Below are 19,117 nucleotides of genomic sequence, written 5' to 3'. Positions count from 1 at the left end.
CCATGTTCTGTGTTTTGAGCATGCCTTTTTGCAATCAAATGCTGGGAACTGTCCCCCCCCCCCCCCGTTAGGTTAGTCAATCTGGCTCAGAAATGGGGTTAACCTCAAAGTTATTGCAACAGAATAAACAAAGGTAGATAAGGGGAAAGATACAGGCACCCTGCTACCCATAAAACAAACCTGTCTCCCAGTATTCTGGCCAGTGAATGTAACTACTGTACACTGGTGTCAGTAACAAAACCTTGGCACTTCAAAAAGAAAAGAAAAAGAGGGGGACGCTCTGTAAAATTATTGGTCTATCAAGTTGAACAATTTCTGCACTGACTGGCAAGGGATCTCCAGGATTTCAGACAGGGACATTCCCAGCCCTAAATGGAAAAGCCAGGTTTGAACCTGAGATCTTCATTCATAGCAGATGCTCTACCTCTGAGCTAATATCCTTCCCCATGAAACAGGAGAGTTTGCCTGAGAACCCCTTTGCATCTAACAGTAAGCAAAACCATGGTTTATTATTAATAATAATTTGATTATTATGCACAAACAATGCACAGTTTACACCAGTGGTTTAGCTCAGATAAAGGCAGCTTCCTAAATTCCTGTTTTGGCGTTCAAAAATTAAAATGTATACTCTCCTGCTTAGAATGGCTTTCAGTCTTCCCAGTTATAGACATGGGCGTAGTGAGGGGTTTTTTTTGGGGGGGAGGCTTTTGTTAGGGGGGGCAGAACCTCAGATTTGCATTGATTTTGATTGATTCCCCCCCCCAGCTATGCCCATGGTTGTGGATACTGCTGGATAGGGTGGGGGAAGACCAACTGAATTTGGCAAGATGGTTGCTTTAAGACGCAGTTAAGTAATTTTAGACTCTGGGTGTTGATGGTCTTATAGAGAAGAGTTCTATACCGGTAGATCATAATGTACAGTCATACCTCGGTTTAAGTACGCTTCGGTTTGAGGACTTTCAGTTTAAGTACTCCACGGACCCATCTGGAACGGATTAATCCACTTTCCATCACTTTCAATGGGAAAGTTCACTTCAGGTTAAGTACGCTTCAGGTTGAGTACTCTGCGGACCCGTCTGGAACGGATTAATCCACTTTCCATTACTTTCAATGGGAAAGTTCGCTTCAGGTTAAGTACGCTTCTGTTTAAGTACTCCGCAGACCCCTCTGGAACGGATTAATCTACTTTCCATTACTTTCAATGGGAAAGTTCGCTTCAGGTTAAGTACACTTCAGGTTAAGTACAGACTTCCGGAACCAATTGTGTACTTAAACCAAGGTACCACTGTATATTACTTCAACCCACTTCAACATGTGTGAAACCAGCTCTGTTGCATTCCCCCCCCCTTCAAAAGAAAAATTAAACACCGGTGTATTTTTTTCCAGATGTTGAAACAACAACATTTCATTTCAGATCCATTTCTGACACCAGCATCAGAATCCTAAAATGCTCAGACTCAACATTTGGTGAACTTCAAGAGGAAGAGGGTTTTAGAGCTGGGGATCGACCACCATGAAATCACTGTTTGTTTGAAAGCACGTGTGGGTTTTAAAGCTTCAAAATCCTTCACTGGGAGTAAGTAGTGGAACTTAACTCTGAATAAACATGCATTGCAAAGAGGGCTTTTTCTTGTCTCATCTGATTGCAAGTTTTGATGGGCAGATGGAGGCTGCAGACCAGAGAGACATGCTTGGCAGCAGCATTCAGCAAGTTGATGGTTAAGTTGAAATCTGACTCTTGATCTTTTATGTTGTCCCAGGTTCGTCATAGCATGGGGGGGGGGGAAAAATAATTGGTACCCTGCTGTAGTTAACTTTTAAAAAGCAAGAGGAGAAAGAAGAGTTATACCAAGACGCAAAGCCTGCTAAGAAATCAAACCTTCTCTCCTGGAACCCTTTTTCTTTGAGAGCAGGTAAAGAGCATGTGCAGAGTGTTTCCTGAAACCTATGGAGGAATCCTGGGCCGTCCTCCCCCGCGCAAACAACACATATCTAACAAATGTTACTTCAATATAGTTTTTGAAGAATCACCGGTTTTAAAGATCAAGCGCTGCCTGCTACCTAATCTCAAGATTTGTGAAGATGGGCTCCGGTTGCTAACAGCTGAGCGGAAATGCATTTTGCACATGCTCTGTGGTGCCGCCTCTTCCACGTTTTCCGGGGCTCACACTCCAAAATACTGTAGCTGCTTTTTCTGTGCCTGAGCTGAGCCTGGCGCTTAACTGGAGCTCTGTAATCCTCGCTGAGATTACTGCAAGGGGAGACGGGATCGGTTGTGTGACTGAGCGATTATTATTTTATTTCATTATTAGTTCCGGATTAAATACTACAGGTTTTGTTTTGGCTGTTCGCTGCTTTCGGGAACGCCCCCTAGGGCTGGCCATAGGTTGCGGGGGGGGGGGAAGGGAAGTATGGGGACCTTTGCCCTGTAGGGGGCGCAGGGTCTCCGCTCCCCACACATTGTTTCGCCTCATTTTGTATTTGCACGTACTTTTTTTTTTTTAAGTATACTGCGCTCGAACCGAATCTGGCTGTCTGCGGGGAACAAAGTGCTCGGGTCACCTCGAGAGGAGAGCGGGGGGTCTTTCTCTGCCTTTGTAGGGATCCCCCTTTGTTACCAAGGATCTGGGGAAAGATGGTTGCCGGTCTCTCCTCCCCCTCCTTCTTCCCCTCCCCTGATTTCCTCCCCCCACCCCCTTTCCCTTCCTTGCTGGCAGTCTGGATTGGCAGAGGCGGAGCTGGGGGGGGAGGGGATCTGGGGGGAGGGGTCTCTCCCTGGGGGTGGGGGGAAGTGGTGTTTGCAGTCAGAGAGTCAAAGGCAAGTGAAGGTGGAAAGACAGACGGAGCGACCGAGCGCAGCCGCCGCGGACGAGAGAGAGGCAAACAGACAGACAGACAGACAGACGCGCGGACAGTGGGTACCAGGAAAAAAAGGGGGTGACATTTTGTGGGTGGGAGGGGCTGCCAGTCTGCAAAGCGCGGCTGTCCTTTTTTCTATCCCCGGCTCCTTCTTCTTCTTCGCCTCTGACCTCCCCCGATCCCTTGCGAGCACCCCGAAAGGGAGGGAGGAGAAATCTGTTGCCAGATGTTGCCTAGTTTTATAGGAGATTAAATGCCCCTGCAAGCAGAATCTCCCGCTTCCCTCCCCCCGCGCACACCCCTAAATCGGGTGCCTAACCTCCCTGCAGCTAACTACTGTATACAAAAGCTGCCTGCCGCCCCCCGCCTCTTAAAAAACAAACCCTAAACCAGACGAATGCTCAGTTGCATTTCGTTGCCATTGCTGTGAGTATTTTCGGGGGAATGTCTTGTGTATGTAGGAGCCCCCACCCCTCTCATCCTCCTCCTCGCCCGCGCCATGAGCTGCTTTGATTTGATTTCCTGCCTGCTTCCTCGATTCGCTTTGCGATTGACACGATCAACAGACTCAAATGTCAAATGGAAAAACACTCCGGATGGGAGGCACCCCTCCCCCCCAGACCTCGAAGGGACAGATTGCTTATGCGTATTGGGGAGGGGGGTAAAGAGAGAAGGAGGAGAGGCGGTTTGCCCCCCTGGTCTCCATGTGAGAGGGGGGTCTGTCAGGATGGAGCCGGGAAAGAGGGGTGGGGTGGCTGAGGGATTTTTGCCTTCTGCTGGAGGGAGAAGGGGGGGGGGGTCGCTCGGAGGATTAAGTGGGTTGCAACCAGAGGAGGATTTGCAAGCTGCAGGGTCCCTGAGCTCTGCTGGAAGCGAGGAGACGTGAAACTGGCGTCTATGTGCGTGTCCCAAATCCGCCGTCAGGTTGGTCCTATTTCTGGGAGAGAGCAGTAAGCCCCAGTGGGTAGAAGCAAGGCAGGTGGGGCTAGGAGGTCAGGCTTCCAGGTGAGGGGGTGAGGATGCTAGTGGGTCGCAAGGGGGTTGGATCCGGGAGGCAGCACTCCTAGGTCCTCTGAAGGGGCAGGAGGCAGAGTGCAAGGAGCTCTGGGGCTCTCTCTGCAAGGCTTGGCAGGTTGGAGAGCAATCGCTGGTGGAGTCAGCACTCCTGGGTCCTCTGGGAGGTGTGTGATCAGGTGAGAACAGGTGGATGTTGCCGCCTTGGGATCTCTGGGATCTAATGTTAAGGACCATAAAACCCAGGGTTGTCTGGGAGAGGAGGCAGTGGGGCGAGCATCCAGATTCTGCCCTGGCTGTGCAGAAGAAGACTTCCAGAGGTGTACCGTGCTGTCGAAGCCATGTGCTGGGAGTTCAGCTGAAGCTCCTGGCTTGTTGGAGAGAAGAGCCAGAGGGTTTGAAGTCCAAGGCTGGGGTGCCTGTTTTTTTTTTTTATTCCTGGCTCTGAGAAGGGAGCTGGGTCTCATGGGGTCAGGGCCCAAAGAGATAGGAAGCTGCTCATCCCCTTCGGAGCAAGGAGGGTGCCTGGGTTTGGGCTTTTTTTTCTTGTTTTGCTGCATGTTCCCAGCCCCCAAGCCTGGTGGGGCTTCACGTGGCCTCCACTGCAGGTGTGTGCCTGTGTTTCCAGCTCCTCTGGTGTGAGTGCCAAAGCCGCCTGGCATGTAGGCCCTCCCTGTGTTGGCACCTGTGGGCACCTGGAAGTCTTCAGCAGAGCAGCAGCACAGTCTCCCGCCCCCTTGCCATGTGCTGAAGACACCAAGGATCTTTCCCACATGTAGAAAGAGAACCTTTCTTTAGCCTTTCCTGAGCACCTCACACATAACCTCTTGACTGTACTGTACTAGATTTGAGCACATCTAGGAATCCCCATTGCCCACTTTCCAAACAGAAGGTCTGGGAATAATTGGGTTTATTTGGAGCGAGCAATGAAGGGAAAACAGACCAGTTTTAGTCAAAATGTGCATGGACATTAAGACTCCCCACACACAAACACACATGTCCTAGTATACACAAGTAGCTACAGTATTGTTGTTGTTTTAAAATTGGAGCACCTGTTTGTTTGGGTCTGGGGATGATATGTGCGTAGCCTAGGCCTCTGAGCCGCAAAACGAAGTACAGCCCACGATGGGCTCAGTAAACTGCTGCTGGCCTGGGACCTCCAAAACAGGGAGGAGGTTGACAAGCACATGAGAAGGCTGAATACACCTCCACCCCCTTGTAGGACTTCTTTTCTAATATAGGTGTTGCCAGGGCTCAGATCTGCCTTTGGTAAAGTTGGGGAAGTGGGGTAGAAAAATCACTGCACGTGCTCACTGCACTGCACTCTTTACGTTTCATAAAGGCTGGTTGTGAAAGCAGGGCCAGGGAGGGAGGGAGATTCTCAGGCTTATTCAGCCCTGGATCAAACCTGGCTGAGTGAGTGAGTGAGTGAGAGAGAGAAATAGAAAGGGAGGATACCCCTACCCAGCTCAGCAACCTTTTAACCATGGCTTCTGAGGTTCAGTGCAGCATTGGCTTGGTGAATGGAAACCTTCTTCCTGGCAGGGCTCCCTGTGTCTTTTACAGCTGTGCAGCAGGCGTACATTCAACAGGTGGGGATTTCCTTCCAGAAGAGCAGCTCTGTGCCAAGGAAACTGCACCTGTCCGATTTCTTGGCTTACCATTCAGCACCTGAAAACACTGGAGCCCTACCAAGGTGAAGAAGAATAGCAAAACAAAAACCCCAGTGACTGTAGAAAGCACTATACAGCAAGTGAGACAAAATCTGTGCATGCACCATACATCTAAAGCACCCACCCACCCAAGAATCCTGGGAATGATAGTTCACCCCTTGCAGGGCTACAATTCCCAGCACCCTTAACAAACTACAATTCACATGATTCTTCGGGGAAGGGGGATATGTGCTTTAAATGTATGGTTTGTCAAGAGTAGAATACCTAGCTCCAAAAGTACTTTATTGCATTCTGTGCCAGCAGATTGGCCGCCATTCTCTCTGCAAACCTCATTATTCCTTTTGTACCTTCCTAGCCAGGGACCGGGGAGATCCTGGCTTCCCCCACTTCGGCCTGGCCTTTGCTCTGGGAAGGTCTCTCTGTACAGCTGCTGCTTCAGCAATTGGCTGGAAGAATTCTCTTTTGGATGCCTGTTCCTTCCAGGCCCCGTGAAGGGCCCCAGAGTGGCAAGGAGCACCCCGGGGGAACTGGATCTCTGCCCGTGCCAGGGTGATCAAAACAGCTATTTATGGCCCAGGAGGGGGATCCTTGGATGGAGGCCAGAGTGGAAACCAGCCATAGCACCTGGGAGGGAGAAGAAGAGAGGGAGAGAGGAGGAGGAGGAGGAGAGGGAGCCTGGGAAAAGGGGGGAACCTCCTGCTTTTATGGGGCTCCTGGCAGCCCCTCTGCTTGTGCCAGCAATGGAGTGGCACCTGGTGGTGGGAGAGAGGGAAGGAGGGAGGGAAGTAAGGAAAGAAGGTTCGCAGCTCAGCAAGCGAAAAGTAGCCTAGTTTGAAAGAGCAAAAGAGGGCCGGGGAAGAGGATGCCTAGCCATCCTGCTCCCTCGTTGCTCCTGTCCTTTTTCTGTTCATAAAATTTAACTCCAGTGCAAAATAAGCAAGACAAGCAAACCCTCAGCAGCATGGTAAGGCTTGCTTGAAGGTATCTACCAAGGAGAAGAAAGGAAATAGATGTTGCCCCAGTTTGGATAAAAAACCCTAGATTGGGTCACAGGTTCCTGTGTCTTTGGTTAGCTGCCAGATATTGGGGACCGGCCCTTCCATGGTTCTAGGGGGTCTATGTATTCGTGGTGGTTGTTTGATGTGCTCTTGGACTCTGTGTGTGTGCGTGCGTGCATGCACACACAGACACCCGCACACAAACTTTCCCCTTCTCCAGAGTGCCCTGGGGCAGGAGGGAGAACAGTTCCATTTTTCAGATGCGTCGAAATATGTGAGTGTTGGCAGACTATATGCAGACACACCCCTTACGAGCACAGTTCATTAATGCATGTTCCAGAATGGTCCAAAGAGCTTCACAGTTCCTTTTTTTCCCTTCTTCTTTGTAATCCTCCCAATAGCCCCAAGGGCTACTCCTCAAGGGGATGCCTGTACCATCAAGGGATGAATTGCATGTTTGAATGAGCTGCCGTGCTTCTAACTCCCCTCAGATAGAACTTCCTTTATGGATCGTCTTCCTCAGGAGTGTGTATGTTCACATAATCCATTGACAGTCACCACATGAACAGTAATAAAGGCTGCAGTCCTCAACACGTGTACCGTGATAGCCAAAGTTGTTGGACTCCCAGCTCCTTTCAGTCCCAGCCAGCATGGCCAGGGATGATGGGAGTTGTAGTCTACCTTGGCTGTCCCTGTATTTGTGAACTAGCCCCATAGTGGGACTAAAATGCATTATGCCGTGTTGCAGGCACAGAGAGAAATTCTGAAACACCTGCATGTGTGAATCAGCCCGGGGAGAGAGATTTGCCCAAGACCACCCAATGAACTTCGTAGTAGCTTAGGGCTATATCACATACAGCATTTTTTTCCTAGGCACGGTCAGGATGATTTAAATTATAAAGAAAAGAAGAAGACAGGCTTAGATCATTGACTTAAATAAATCAACTTTTACATTTTGAAATTCACATATTTCCTGAACAGGCATGAGCAAGCTGGCGGATTGCTATAGCACAATTCAAACATTGGCTTGCATCCAGGCTCAAGTCAGTTGTACATTCTGGGCACTTCCAGGCTGTTGCTATTCTCAAGTGGAATTCAATCGCATACTGGCAAATTTGGGTAGTGCAATTAGAGTTGACTGGGAGAGCTTGCGCAACAAACACACTTCCTCCCCCAATGGTTGGACTTTCTGCAATTTTTTTTAAAAAAAATGCACAGGGAAGTATGGGATAAAGCTTTCTCTGCAAACAAATTAGTACGTACAAATGCTTATTAAATGGCCCACGTTGTCTAATTTTCCTGCAAACGAATCAGGAGGAATGCTCAAACAGTTTGCCTTTGGCACCCTTAATTCCCACTGAAATCATATTTCAGTGCATATTCCCAGAAGTAAGCCCTGCTGAATTCTGAAACTTTCTCCCAAGTAAATGTGCATAGGGTTGCAGCCTAACTTCAGTCAACTTAGTCTGGATCTAACCTGCTGGTTTGAAACTAAATAAAGTCTTAATATAAGCTAGGAACATGATCCAAAATGCGTGGTCATGGTATTCACATGCACAGCATAACTACATCTGTTAGAAGATTAATTTCTTTTGGACTCTCTCTGTGCTATGTGAGAATACTAAGCAAGATCACTTACTTGGAAGTTAAGGTTGCAATCATGTGCATATGTATTTGGAGCAAAGTCCTGTTGAACAAAGTGGGATATACTTCCAGTAAACAAGCATAGGACTGAGCTGTAAATGTCCAGAGCTTTCTGTAAACATAGGTTAGTCATTGCTGGGCAAAACACTGTTTGTGCATAAGATGAAAAATAAATATCCACATAGTTTATTTAGCAGGTTCAAAAACAAGTGTCTTACTAGTCAACTAGTTACAGGTAGGTAGTCGTGTTGGTCTGTTGTAGTCGAAACAAAATAAAAATAAAATAAAATAATTCCTTCCAGTTGCACCTTAGAGACCAACTAAGTTTGTCATTGGTATGAGCTTTCGTGTGCATGCACACTTCTTCTAGTCAACTATTATATGCAGTCGCCACCTATTCCCTCCCTTGAGTACTCTGGCATGCACAGAGGGCTTTGGGAGAGGCAGGGTCATAGAATCATAGAATTGTAGAGTTGTAAGGGACCCCAAGGCTCATCTAGTCCAACCCCCTGCAAGGCAGGATGACCTGTTGTCTGTGTCTGGCATGGAGAGGACAAGAAACAGCTCAAGTCTCAGGCTGATTGGAAGGCACTCCTGCTGTTTCTTACCTGCTCAAAAACTGCAGTAGCAATTGAACCTGTCAGGTGCTGAATGTCCTGTTTGCTAGAGGGCAGAGGGTGCCCATCCTGGGGGAGCTGGCAAGTGGATTTGTAGAGGCCGATACACAAATATTCCTTATTTGAGAACTGGGACATGCTGAAGAGCTTTGATAGTTGGAAGGTGCACACTATAAAAGAGCCTAATATCACCAGTAGGGTCTCCTGTGGATGATCCTGGTGGTATGTAGGAGAGCACACCTTTACCCTCATGTCTACAGTCACCAGGTGCATTAGGAAGCCCTTGGCAATAAACAGGATAAAGGTAAAGGGACCCCTTACCATTAGGTCCAGTCGTGACCCACTCTGGGGTTGCATGCTCATCTTGCATTATTGGCCGAGGGAGCCGGTGTACAGCTTCCAGGTCATGTGGCCAGCATGACAAAGCCGCTTCTGGCGAACCAGAGCAGCACACGGAAACGCCGTTTACCTTCCCGCTGTAGTGGGACCTATTTATCTACTTGCACTTTGACGTGCTTTCGAACTGCTAGGTTGGCAGCAGCTGGGACCGAGCAACGGGAGCTCACCCCGTTGCAGGGATTCGAACCGCTGACCTTCTGATCAGCAAGCCCTAGGCTCTGTGGTTTAACCCACAGTGCCACCTGCGTCCCTGCCAATAAACAGGATACACAAAACTTATTGCATCGTTATAATGCTTAACCTCAGCAGTCAAGCGCCCTCTGCCCACCAGAGCTTTTTTTAAGCAGAAGACCAGGCTGTAACTTATAATCTATTTGATAGGTGGCCGTGATTCAGTTTGAAGAGGTTGGCAGTATGAACTGGAACCTGTTCCATTCAGGTGTTATTTTAGACGGGTTGCTTGGGGAGGGAGGAAGAGACCTATGATGTATTTTGAAATGTTTTGTTAAAAAGTCAATCTTAAAACAATCATACTGATTTTTATGCATCCTGAAGGGGGGTAGCTTTCTGCATCAACTGAACAGGGAATAGCCTAGCCACTGAACATACCAATCCAGAGAAGGGGGAAGGGAGGAATTGGGATAAGGATGACGTTGGCTTGAGGAAACCTCAGAATTTAGGGTTGGAGAGCTAATCTTTCAGCTAGGCGTTCAGTTTTTTTTACTTCTGGCCCCTCCAGGTAGTTACCGAAAAAGAAAATAAATTGTGCAATATAAGCATAGATTTCTTTTTTGTATGATTGGAAAGATCACAGTTGTGCTTAGTACAGAAATTAGGTTCCCTCGGTGCAGAATTTGGATTGGGGAGGATAGCACCACAGGCCATAGACACCTTAATTGTATGCACGCTTGTAACCTCTGCTTTGCACGAAGAAGGTCACAGGTTCAATCCCTGGCATCTCCATGTAGGGCTTTCCCAGCACCCTGGGGAGCCTCTGCCAGTCAGTGCAGGTAATACTGAGCTGGATGGACCAATGGCTTGGTGTGGTATAAGGCAGCCTCCTTGTCTCTGCTGGTGTGCCACTCTGCTCCACATGTCACAGCGGCTCTCGTTAACTACTGTAGCGCTTGATCATGTGTTGCGCTCCCAGCAGGAATGAGCAGGGCTGGTGCTGTGCCAGCTGCAGGGCTTAGCCAAGGGGTTCCGCTGCCACAGGAAGCAACAGCATGGCGCAGTTCAAGAAGCGCCTTCCCACAATCTCTTGCTCCTTTGCCGAGAATGATGGGGTGCAATGGCGTCCGTCGGAATTGCATCCTGACACCCATTGGCATATTGCAAAAGATTCTGGGGAACACCTTTCAGAGCACTGTCTTTTTAATTGGAACCCTTAAGCTAAGCAATACCACTTGGGTCCTTTTTGATGTCAGGCTGACTCTGGGCCCCTGCCAAGGAATGGTCCTTTATATAAAGTTACACTCAGTTACATAACCAGAGGATTTGGATCTAAGGCAGCTGGCTTCACTTCTTCAGCTCTGCCCAGGACCCTTAGACTAGTCTCTCTCCCTCAGTCCCACAACCTGTAAAATGAGAGGTTTATTGCATTAGGCATAGGGCCATTGATCTAAACACAGTCACATAAATGCCTTAGATCAAGCAGTAGCACAGTGCCGCAAAGTATCTTATTTCAACAACAACAACAAAAACACAGAATACCATTTTAGGTATGATATTTTTACAACTTCTGTTATGTCCTCTGTTCTTTGACAAGCTTACACTTTGTCTTTGCTGCTGCCTCCGTGATAGTTGCAACAAAATACAGGTGAAACTCGGAAAATGAGAATATCGTTGAATAGTGCATTTATTTCAGTACAGTAATGTAACTTTTTATTTTTTATTTTTCTTTTAATTTTTACAAATGCTTTCTTTTGGAAATTCCACAGTAATAAAACAAATAGTTACAATAATACAAAAATAAACCTCGCTATTACATTTCATTAATTACATTCCATTTATAATTGATCCGCCTAACGACAAATAATTATAATTACAACAAATAAAGGCTTGACATATCTTGCTTTGAATGTCAAGCATCTATCTCATATATTGGTTTCACCTTTTAAGTTGCATTACTGAAATAAATGCACTTTTTGACGATATTCTAATTTTCCGGGTTTCACCTGTAATAGGATCCTTATAGGCTTCAGTTATTTTCACAAGTAATCAAGATGCAGAGTGTTTGAGATTTTGAAATTTATTTTGGATCACCTGCATCAGTAATTTGAAAGTAACACCTACAACTGTTCTCATATGGGCTCTGTTCCACTTTCAATCCCACACTCACAACCTGGCGCACATTTGTTTTCAATTATTTATTAGTTAAATTTATATCCTGCCTTTCTGAGGAATGGTCTCAAAAGTGTCTAGCAGAAATAATACACATGCAGTTGCTATACAATAAAATCAATACAACCTGCCAGAGATCCATGGGGAGTTTTATGTGTTGTGTGCAAAAGCACTCTTTGATGGACAATGAGGCTCATCTCTTTGTTAAAGTAAGGCCAAGACTCTGAGTTGGCTCACAGATACATTTCTTGACCTCTTGTCACTTAAATGGCCAGCAGATAGATGTGTCACTGTGAAGTGATGCCACATTGGAAAGCATCGCAGTTGAGCTCACACTGGGTAATATGCAAGTTCCATTGGCTGGCATTTGGATCCAGGATGACTGATTCACATCTGCCATCCCTGCTTGATGGAATAGCCATCAGGTGAGGACTATTTCTGTGTGAGCCACCACTAAAATACAGCAGAAAGCCAGCTTTGAGGAAAGCCACGAGCAGGGGTGTACTTTGGTAATACAGCGCCCTGAGCAAGGGCAAAATCTGGCACACCCCCTAAATATTTATTATTTTCACAATCATTCCTTTTGGTACAATTGCTTTTTTGAATCAATCTTCTTAGTAGGTACCCGTATAAATATAGGTGGTGGTGGTGATCGTCATCATCATTTTGTGCCCCCTTGGCTCTGCATTCTGTGCAGGGGAACTGCTTGTACTGGCCTAAATCTGGCTCTGCCATGAAGTAGAGTCCCTTGACAGGAGCCTCATCCTCAGCCAGTGACTTATCAGATGCCCCAGCTAATACACCGCTTGATGTCTATGTCTCTTATATTTTGCTTCAGGAGCCATGACGGAGCTTCAGGAAGTGCAGATAACTGAGGAGAAGCCGCTTCTGCGAGCCCCAGGAGCACCTGATCCGGGCAAGGTCAGCAAAAGGACAGGATTCCCCCGACTCTCCCCTTCCCTGCCCACCCCTCTTTGTCCTTCTTACCAGTGTACCCAAAGCTGTCCAGTCTTGCCTGTTTCTCTCCTTGTTCTTTTCCATCTGAAGCAGATTGGCAAAGCAGATGCGTACAAAGTCTCCCTTGTGCTGAGCTCAATAGTCAGTCCATCTGGCCCAAGAGTGGAAGGGCCCAGTGCTTCAGGCAGAAGTTTTGTTTGTTTCGTTTTGTTTTTCCCCATCGCACTGTTGCTACATCCTTCTATATGGAGAGGATGGCAAATGAGCTTGGGCTCCTTCATGTGTAAAGTCTGTGGAAAATATGTGCTCTACCCATTGGAGGCTGGTCCATTATCGCAAATGCTCCACCAACCTTACCTGCCTGCCTTCTTCCTTACATCCAGCTCTGGGTGTCTGTTTCTTTCCCCCTCAATCTCAAGTGTTGCCCTTGCAGAATGCAGGAGGGGGACAAAACCAGAATTAGTTGGCTTTGGCTCTGGCTCTGGCTCCACCTACTGGTGGCCTCCCTGCCTTCCACCCTACCAATCCCAATGGACAGCCACCGCCACTGACTACCACCAATCCATGGCCCCTCCAGATACCTAAAAACTGCAGCCTCTGTCAATCCACCAATTCTGCTGGCCACATCCATAGAGGTGACAGAGCTCTACTGAGAGACAAAGCATGTCTCTTTCAAAGCACTGCAGGACAGAGATGCAACAGCTGGACCATCTCCTCCTCTAAGGAGGAAGGGGCAAAATTCAGAAACTCACGCTCTACCACTGCGCTGCAGCCCTTCCCTGGCAGTGACTATTTGAGAGCTTTAACTCTATGAATAGTGGTATAAACCCTTATCCTCCCTTGGTCTATGCAGAGGAGTGGTTTTGCCTTCCATTGATGATGAAGTGAGACATTTATATAAACTGGTTGACCGGAGAACCACATACAGTACCAGGTCCAGGGCATTATCAGGGTTGCCTAAGCTGGCTTGTTCTTGGATATCCAGCAGAGCCTTGAGCTTCCAGACGTAAACGCTGGAATATGAATCAATGCAGTAAATAAAACAGCAAAAAACACTTGCAGAAATGTTACACTTAAAATCCTTTGCTGCTGGGGGAGATTTAGGTCCAGACTTGTCCAGCCTGTTGTTGTGTTTCTGGAGCTGCACTGCAAATCCACAGACATTATGAACTGTACCCAGTGTTAGTCTTACTCAGATTAGACCCGTTAAAATGGCTAACATAGGTACATTAATTTCAGTGGGTCTCCTTTTGAGTAAAAGTTAGGTGAATAGAGCCCCTAGACTACTTATTTTAATTTTCGGAGACAACACAGTTTGACCTGACCGAAGAGATGTTGCGGTATCAGTTTTAATAAGCCACAGAGTGTATTTGGATAGAAATCAAACCATTGATTTATACGATCAATGGGTTGCTTTATATCCAAATGCCTTGGCGCTATCTACTTTGTTGTACTCAATACTTAGGGGGCTGTCAACAAAGGATCTCCCCGCCCCCAAGCTTGTGTTCCATGCGACAGCGGCTCAGCCCTTGCAAGGGACAGTGCAGTCAAGTTAATTCCTTTTTATTCCGCTGCTAATCGTGTGCCATCAACTGATCTCAAAACTGTGAAATCACCTGGGTTAAGTAAGGTGTGGGTGTGTGCAAATGTTCCCAGGAAGTCATAATCATAGAAGTCCTGGGATATGTGGCAGGGAAAACATCTGGCACAGGTGTGCTTTTAGCCCAGGTGTCCTTACCATTGGAGACAGGTTGCCAGGACTGCTCTGGTACAGTCTAAATGGCTAGTTTCCTTGGGGAAGCATGGGTAGGGAGCAGGCCTTTCCCTTTCCCCAAAGACACAGTATGACCTCAGCTAAGCAATGCATCATTTAGCAGGAAGCATGTAAGGAAGCAGGTTGAACCCTTACAGCTCTACAGTGCAGTTAGCTTTCTGGTGAGTCCAGTTTTGCTCAATGTCTGCTCATTGCCCGTGCTGGTAAAAAGGGCCCCTATCAATTAGCAGGGAGTCTCTGCACCCCCTTGATTTCCCCTCCCCTGCCCAATTCCCATAACTCTGATTCTTTTTCCTCACTTACTTCCCACCCTGCATTCTCCGCCTGTCTGTCTGTCTTCCCCCCCCCTCCTTTCTCTTTCTCTCCTTCTCTGTGTTCTAGGATGCTGAACTGATAGCAGCCAAACTTCTGCAGGAACAAGGCCAGGTAATCACCACCCCTTCCCCTCTTGTTCACGGGGACAGAACTGTTGCCCCGAACCCTGCAGAACGCCCTGATGCCAGAAATGCCAAACAGAAAGAAGCTATGTTAACCCCTCAGTGATCGTTCCTTCTCTCCTTGTTCCATCCACGCTGGGTATACTGTACATCCAAGCATCGCAGTTGCTGCCTGATGGATTGAGCAGAAATCTTGCAAGGGCAACTTTCCCTCAGCCTGAAGTTTCAGAGTTATACCCAGGGGAGCCAACTTGGGCCCAAAGTTATGGGTGCTGGTGACGTCATCATGTCATATGTGCCCCTGCCTCGGAACCTGATTTGTGGTGCCACCAGAAGTCAGGTACCAAGGTCTCGCAAGGCCTCGGACAGCATCACCGAGGTCTCACAACAGGCATCCCCAAACTTCAGCCCTCCAGATGTTTTGGACTACAATTCCCATCTTCCCCGACCACTGGTCCTGTTAGCTAGGGATCATGGGAGTTGTAGGCCAAAACATCTGGAGGGCCGCACTTTGGGGGTGCCTGTCTCACAAGACCTTGGACATGACTTCTGGTGCTTTCAAGGCACCAGAAGTTGCGTTGGGGGCTCTACAGTGTGGGTGCTGAGCACCCACAACACATTTTTTGTGGGTGCTCAGGCACCCAGAGCCCCCTATAATTGGCGCCCCCGGTTCTACTCCTGTTGAATTCCTGCCAACAACTCCTGTTAATTTGCTACTCTGGGATAAGACACTGAGTCCTTCCTGAGGGAGAAGCAGCAACCCCAGTCTGTGAAGGAAGAGAGGCCTGTGGCCTTCCAGTTGTTGTTGGACCCCGCAACTCCCATCACCTCTGACCACTGGTCATGCTGGTCAGGACTGGTGGGAGTTGGAGTCCTTCTGGAGGGTCCACATCACCACAGGTTATTTAGCAAGTCAGTGTAAGCCAGGTATTGGGAACCTTTGGCCCTCCAGATGTTGCAGAACTACAACTCCCATCAGCCCCGGCAAGTGTAGCCAATGGCCAGGGAAGACAGGAGATGTAGTTTTGCAACATCTGGAGGGTCAAAGGTTCCCCACATCTAACGTAAGCAGATAATCGAGTCATGACTTCTGTGTAACCAACTTAAGACTTCTTGAGCTGAGGGCACTTCTGGGATTGCCACCTTTCTCTGTATGCTGAGAAAAGATGCCTCTGTCACACTGAAACAGAGCACTGCCCTAGAGTGTGTCAGACCACTGGTCTGTCTATAGCAGGCATCCCCAAACTTCGGCCCTCCAGATGTTTTGGACTACAATTCCCATCATCCCTGACCACTGGTCCTGTTAGCTAGGGATCATGGGAGTTGTAGGCCAAAACATCTGGAGGGCCGCAGTTTGGGGATGCCTGGTCTATAGGGTTGCCAGACTCAGTAGAGGACAGGACTTCTGTGCCTTTAATTGCCCTGCTCTCTTTTGAGTCTGGAAACCTTAAAGAGAAACCAGCAGACCCTTTGCTTGGAAATTAAACAAAGGGTCTGCTGGTTGCTCTTTAAGGTTCCCAGACACAAAAGAGAGCAGGGCAATTAAAGGCACAGAAGTCCTGTCCTCTATTGAGTCTGGAAACCCTATCTGTCTAGCTTTCTTATTGCCTATGCTTGCTGACTATGCTCTTATACTCTGCAGGGTCTCAAGCAGGGGTCTTTCCTAGCCTTACGTGGAGGTTCAAAAGATCTCGCAATGAGCCACCTTTAATCTCTCCATTATATAATCATTAAATGCACAACAGCTCTCCCATGGAATCTTGGCTCTGGCCCAGCCTGTTTCTTGTTTCTTGTCTTTGAGATATATTGGAGGCACCTTTGCCAACTCCAGCAGGAGTTCTTACTTACTTACTTACTTACTTACTTACTTACTTACTTACTTACTTACTTACACACACTATTCTTACTTGCCATCTACCAGTCAGTTCCTTGGTCAGTGCCAGGACCATGGAATTAAGGCTTCTACCATCCTTGCTTCCACTCTCTGGCCTTAAATGGCTGTGGGATGTGCAGAACCTCAACATCTGCAGCTTATTCCATCACTTGGGTTGCCAGGTCTTAGAAATATCCCTGCTCCTATGCCTTTAAAGGGCAAGTCCAGCCATGCTCATCCTTTATGTTATGAAAACTTTAGCTGCTGACTTCTGTAAATCTAGCTGCTTTCAAAAATGCAGGAGCAGCCGGGACAAGTTCTGTCACCACCACCATGTTGAGGAAAGCTGCACCTGTTGAAATCCCTGCTCGTCATCTGGCTAAAAAGGTGGCAACTCTTATCTCATGACCTCATTGACCAGTCTTAGGCAAGGCAAAGTCCCATTTGGTAAAATAGGAAAATATAATTATAGGGTTATTACGAGGTTTGGTGACATAGCAGGTGTAAACGGAAGGAGGCAACCCTTTACATAATGGAAATGCCAAATAATAGCTGCTCTTCCTGATTGCAAAAATCTTATTGCACCAGTCCACCCACACACAAGGTAAGTCATTATTGTGCCCATTTTCCAAACGAGGAACTAAAGCTCAGGAAACTTAGGTCTGTTCAAGACCACCCAGTATGACATGGATCTGTCCAGGTTAATCCCTGGACAGGTCAAATTCTTAAACTTTATTCACATTTCATCCCAGAGTTAGAGGCAGACTCCTGGAGGCTTGGCTTTCAAACCTTACCGGCTGTTAGGATTCTAAGCTGCATTTGGTGGGTGACAAGTTTAGCTTTATTTACTGCTCCTTCTAAGAGTGAACGGAGGTGGGGTGTGCCAAGAAAAAATGGAGCCAAAATGAGGTTGCTGAGTAGCAGGAGCGGCAGTATTGGTAGCCCTGGTGTTTTCCCAAGTCCAAAAATATATTTTAAAAGAACGCAACAAAACCCAATTGACCAAAAAATAGAGAGAGAAAGAAACCTAGATGGACAAAAAAAATAAAACCCAACCCAAGCCGTTAGGGGGAGGATGTACTGCAAAATTTTGTTGCAGTTCCACCTTATTTATTCATTTGATCATTCATTCAGTGGTGTAGTAGGTAAATGCTGATGTTCGTGCATGCTTCCTGATAGCCAAGCCCCTCCTAAGCCTTTATAAAAGAAGAAGAAAAACTTTTGACAGCATACCCCCCCCCAACACATTCCCCCACTTTGAACAGTTTGGGTGGGCTCAAAGTCTTGGTTAGTATTTTGTGGCATTCTGGTTGGTCATGATATAGGGATCTGGGATTTTTTTTCAGAAAGAAAAGTGCCAGTTTTAGCCTCTTAGCTATGTTTGCTAAGGCTACCTCCCTCTTCCTCTGTTAGGTTTATTTGGTGGGTTTCTCTTTGAGTTAAGCTGAATTATTTGGCACATAAAGAACTAGCAAGTAACGCCCCCCCCCGAGATGATGCCAACATCCCTGCCCCTCCCTGTTCCACCACACTGTTGCATTAATCACAATATTTCTATTGAAATGTTTTTTGGGAAGACAAACATGCACACAGGTGCCAAATCATCCAAAGTCAACACAAAAGCAGTAAAACCTACATCCCATAAAACAAATCAGAATGCAGGAGAGTAGATAAGAAAAACGTAAGATTAGATTAGGCTGCAATAAACAACAGTAGCTGGTGTGCCGACATGGATGAAGCAAAAACTTCTCAAGGGGTTTATGGCTAGTTGAGTGACAAGATGCAAAAAGGGAAGAGGCCTCTGTGTATTGTCAGCTGGTACCATTTTGCACACTCCCTCACTGGCATTATTCCCCAGCCCTACACAGCTGTTAAAGACACGGGAGCAATGTACCATGACCGAAAACCCACCAAGCCAAACATAGCCCAACACTTTTCTGCAGCAGCAGCAGCCGCAACCCACAAGGGATTTCCTCTTTTGACTTCCTGCCTGGGTTTGCAAAACTACAGAAGCTGCCAAGTATGTTGTGTTTAGGCACAGTCCATTCTCTACATGTTGTATCCTCAAGTATAAGCCAGACCTCCATTCTGCCATGTTCCCTTGGCATAGGACAGGAATGGGAAGCCTCAGGTCCAGGAACCGCCTCCAGGCCTTTCTGTCTGACTTTGGGGACTCTTGTTCCTCACAGGCCATGTTTCACTGGCTCCTTTACTTGAGTGTTTTTCCCTGGCTAGAACATGTCCCCAAACTCTTATAATCCTTCTTTCCCATGCCTGGGTGGAGGATAGAGAGGGGTATGTGAGCAGCGGCGGAGCTTCATGTTCCGTCACCGGGGGCGGAGAGCAGGCGCGTTGCCCCCAGTGACGTGGCGTGCATTGTGGGGCACGGGGCGCGTTTTGGGGGCCATGACGTGGTGCACGTTTTGGGGCGGGGCGGGCAGCGGTGATGGCACCCCTGGGATCACGTCACTCGGGGCGCACCGCCCCCATCTTCCTACGCCCCGTGTGTGAGTAAGTTAACATTTGTCA

At 47.5% G+C, this 19,117-nt stretch overlaps 1 protein-coding gene across 4 annotated transcripts in view; it reads left to right on the top strand.

Annotated features, from left to right (window-relative positions):
- The first annotated feature begins 2,781 nt into the window (after positions 1-2,781).
- NDRG2 (NDRG family member 2) overlaps positions 2,782-19,117 on the top strand; it is a 44,493-nt gene continuing 28,157 nt past the window's right edge. The window contains exons 1-3 of one of the 4 annotated variants that reach the window (XM_035134311.2): positions 2,782-2,914; positions 12,386-12,468; positions 14,660-14,704. In XM_035134311.2, coding sequence (XP_034990202.1) covers positions 12,391-12,468; positions 14,660-14,704 — 123 coding nt within the window. In that variant the 5' untranslated portion in view covers positions 2,782-2,914; positions 12,386-12,390. Of the gene's footprint in view, positions 2,919-12,385; positions 12,469-14,659; positions 14,705-19,117 lie in introns of all 4 variants that reach the window. The other 3 variants (XM_035134312.2, XM_035134313.2, XM_035134314.2) reach the window with 3 other exon arrangements.

This window comes from Zootoca vivipara, chromosome 13 (genome assembly GCF_963506605.1).
Source record: "Zootoca vivipara chromosome 13, rZooViv1.1, whole genome shotgun sequence".
Lineage (NCBI taxonomy): Eukaryota > Metazoa > Chordata > Lepidosauria > Squamata > Lacertidae > Zootoca > Zootoca vivipara.
The sequence above is the reverse complement of the archived record's forward strand: the minus strand, read 5'-3'. Positions and strand labels throughout refer to the sequence as shown.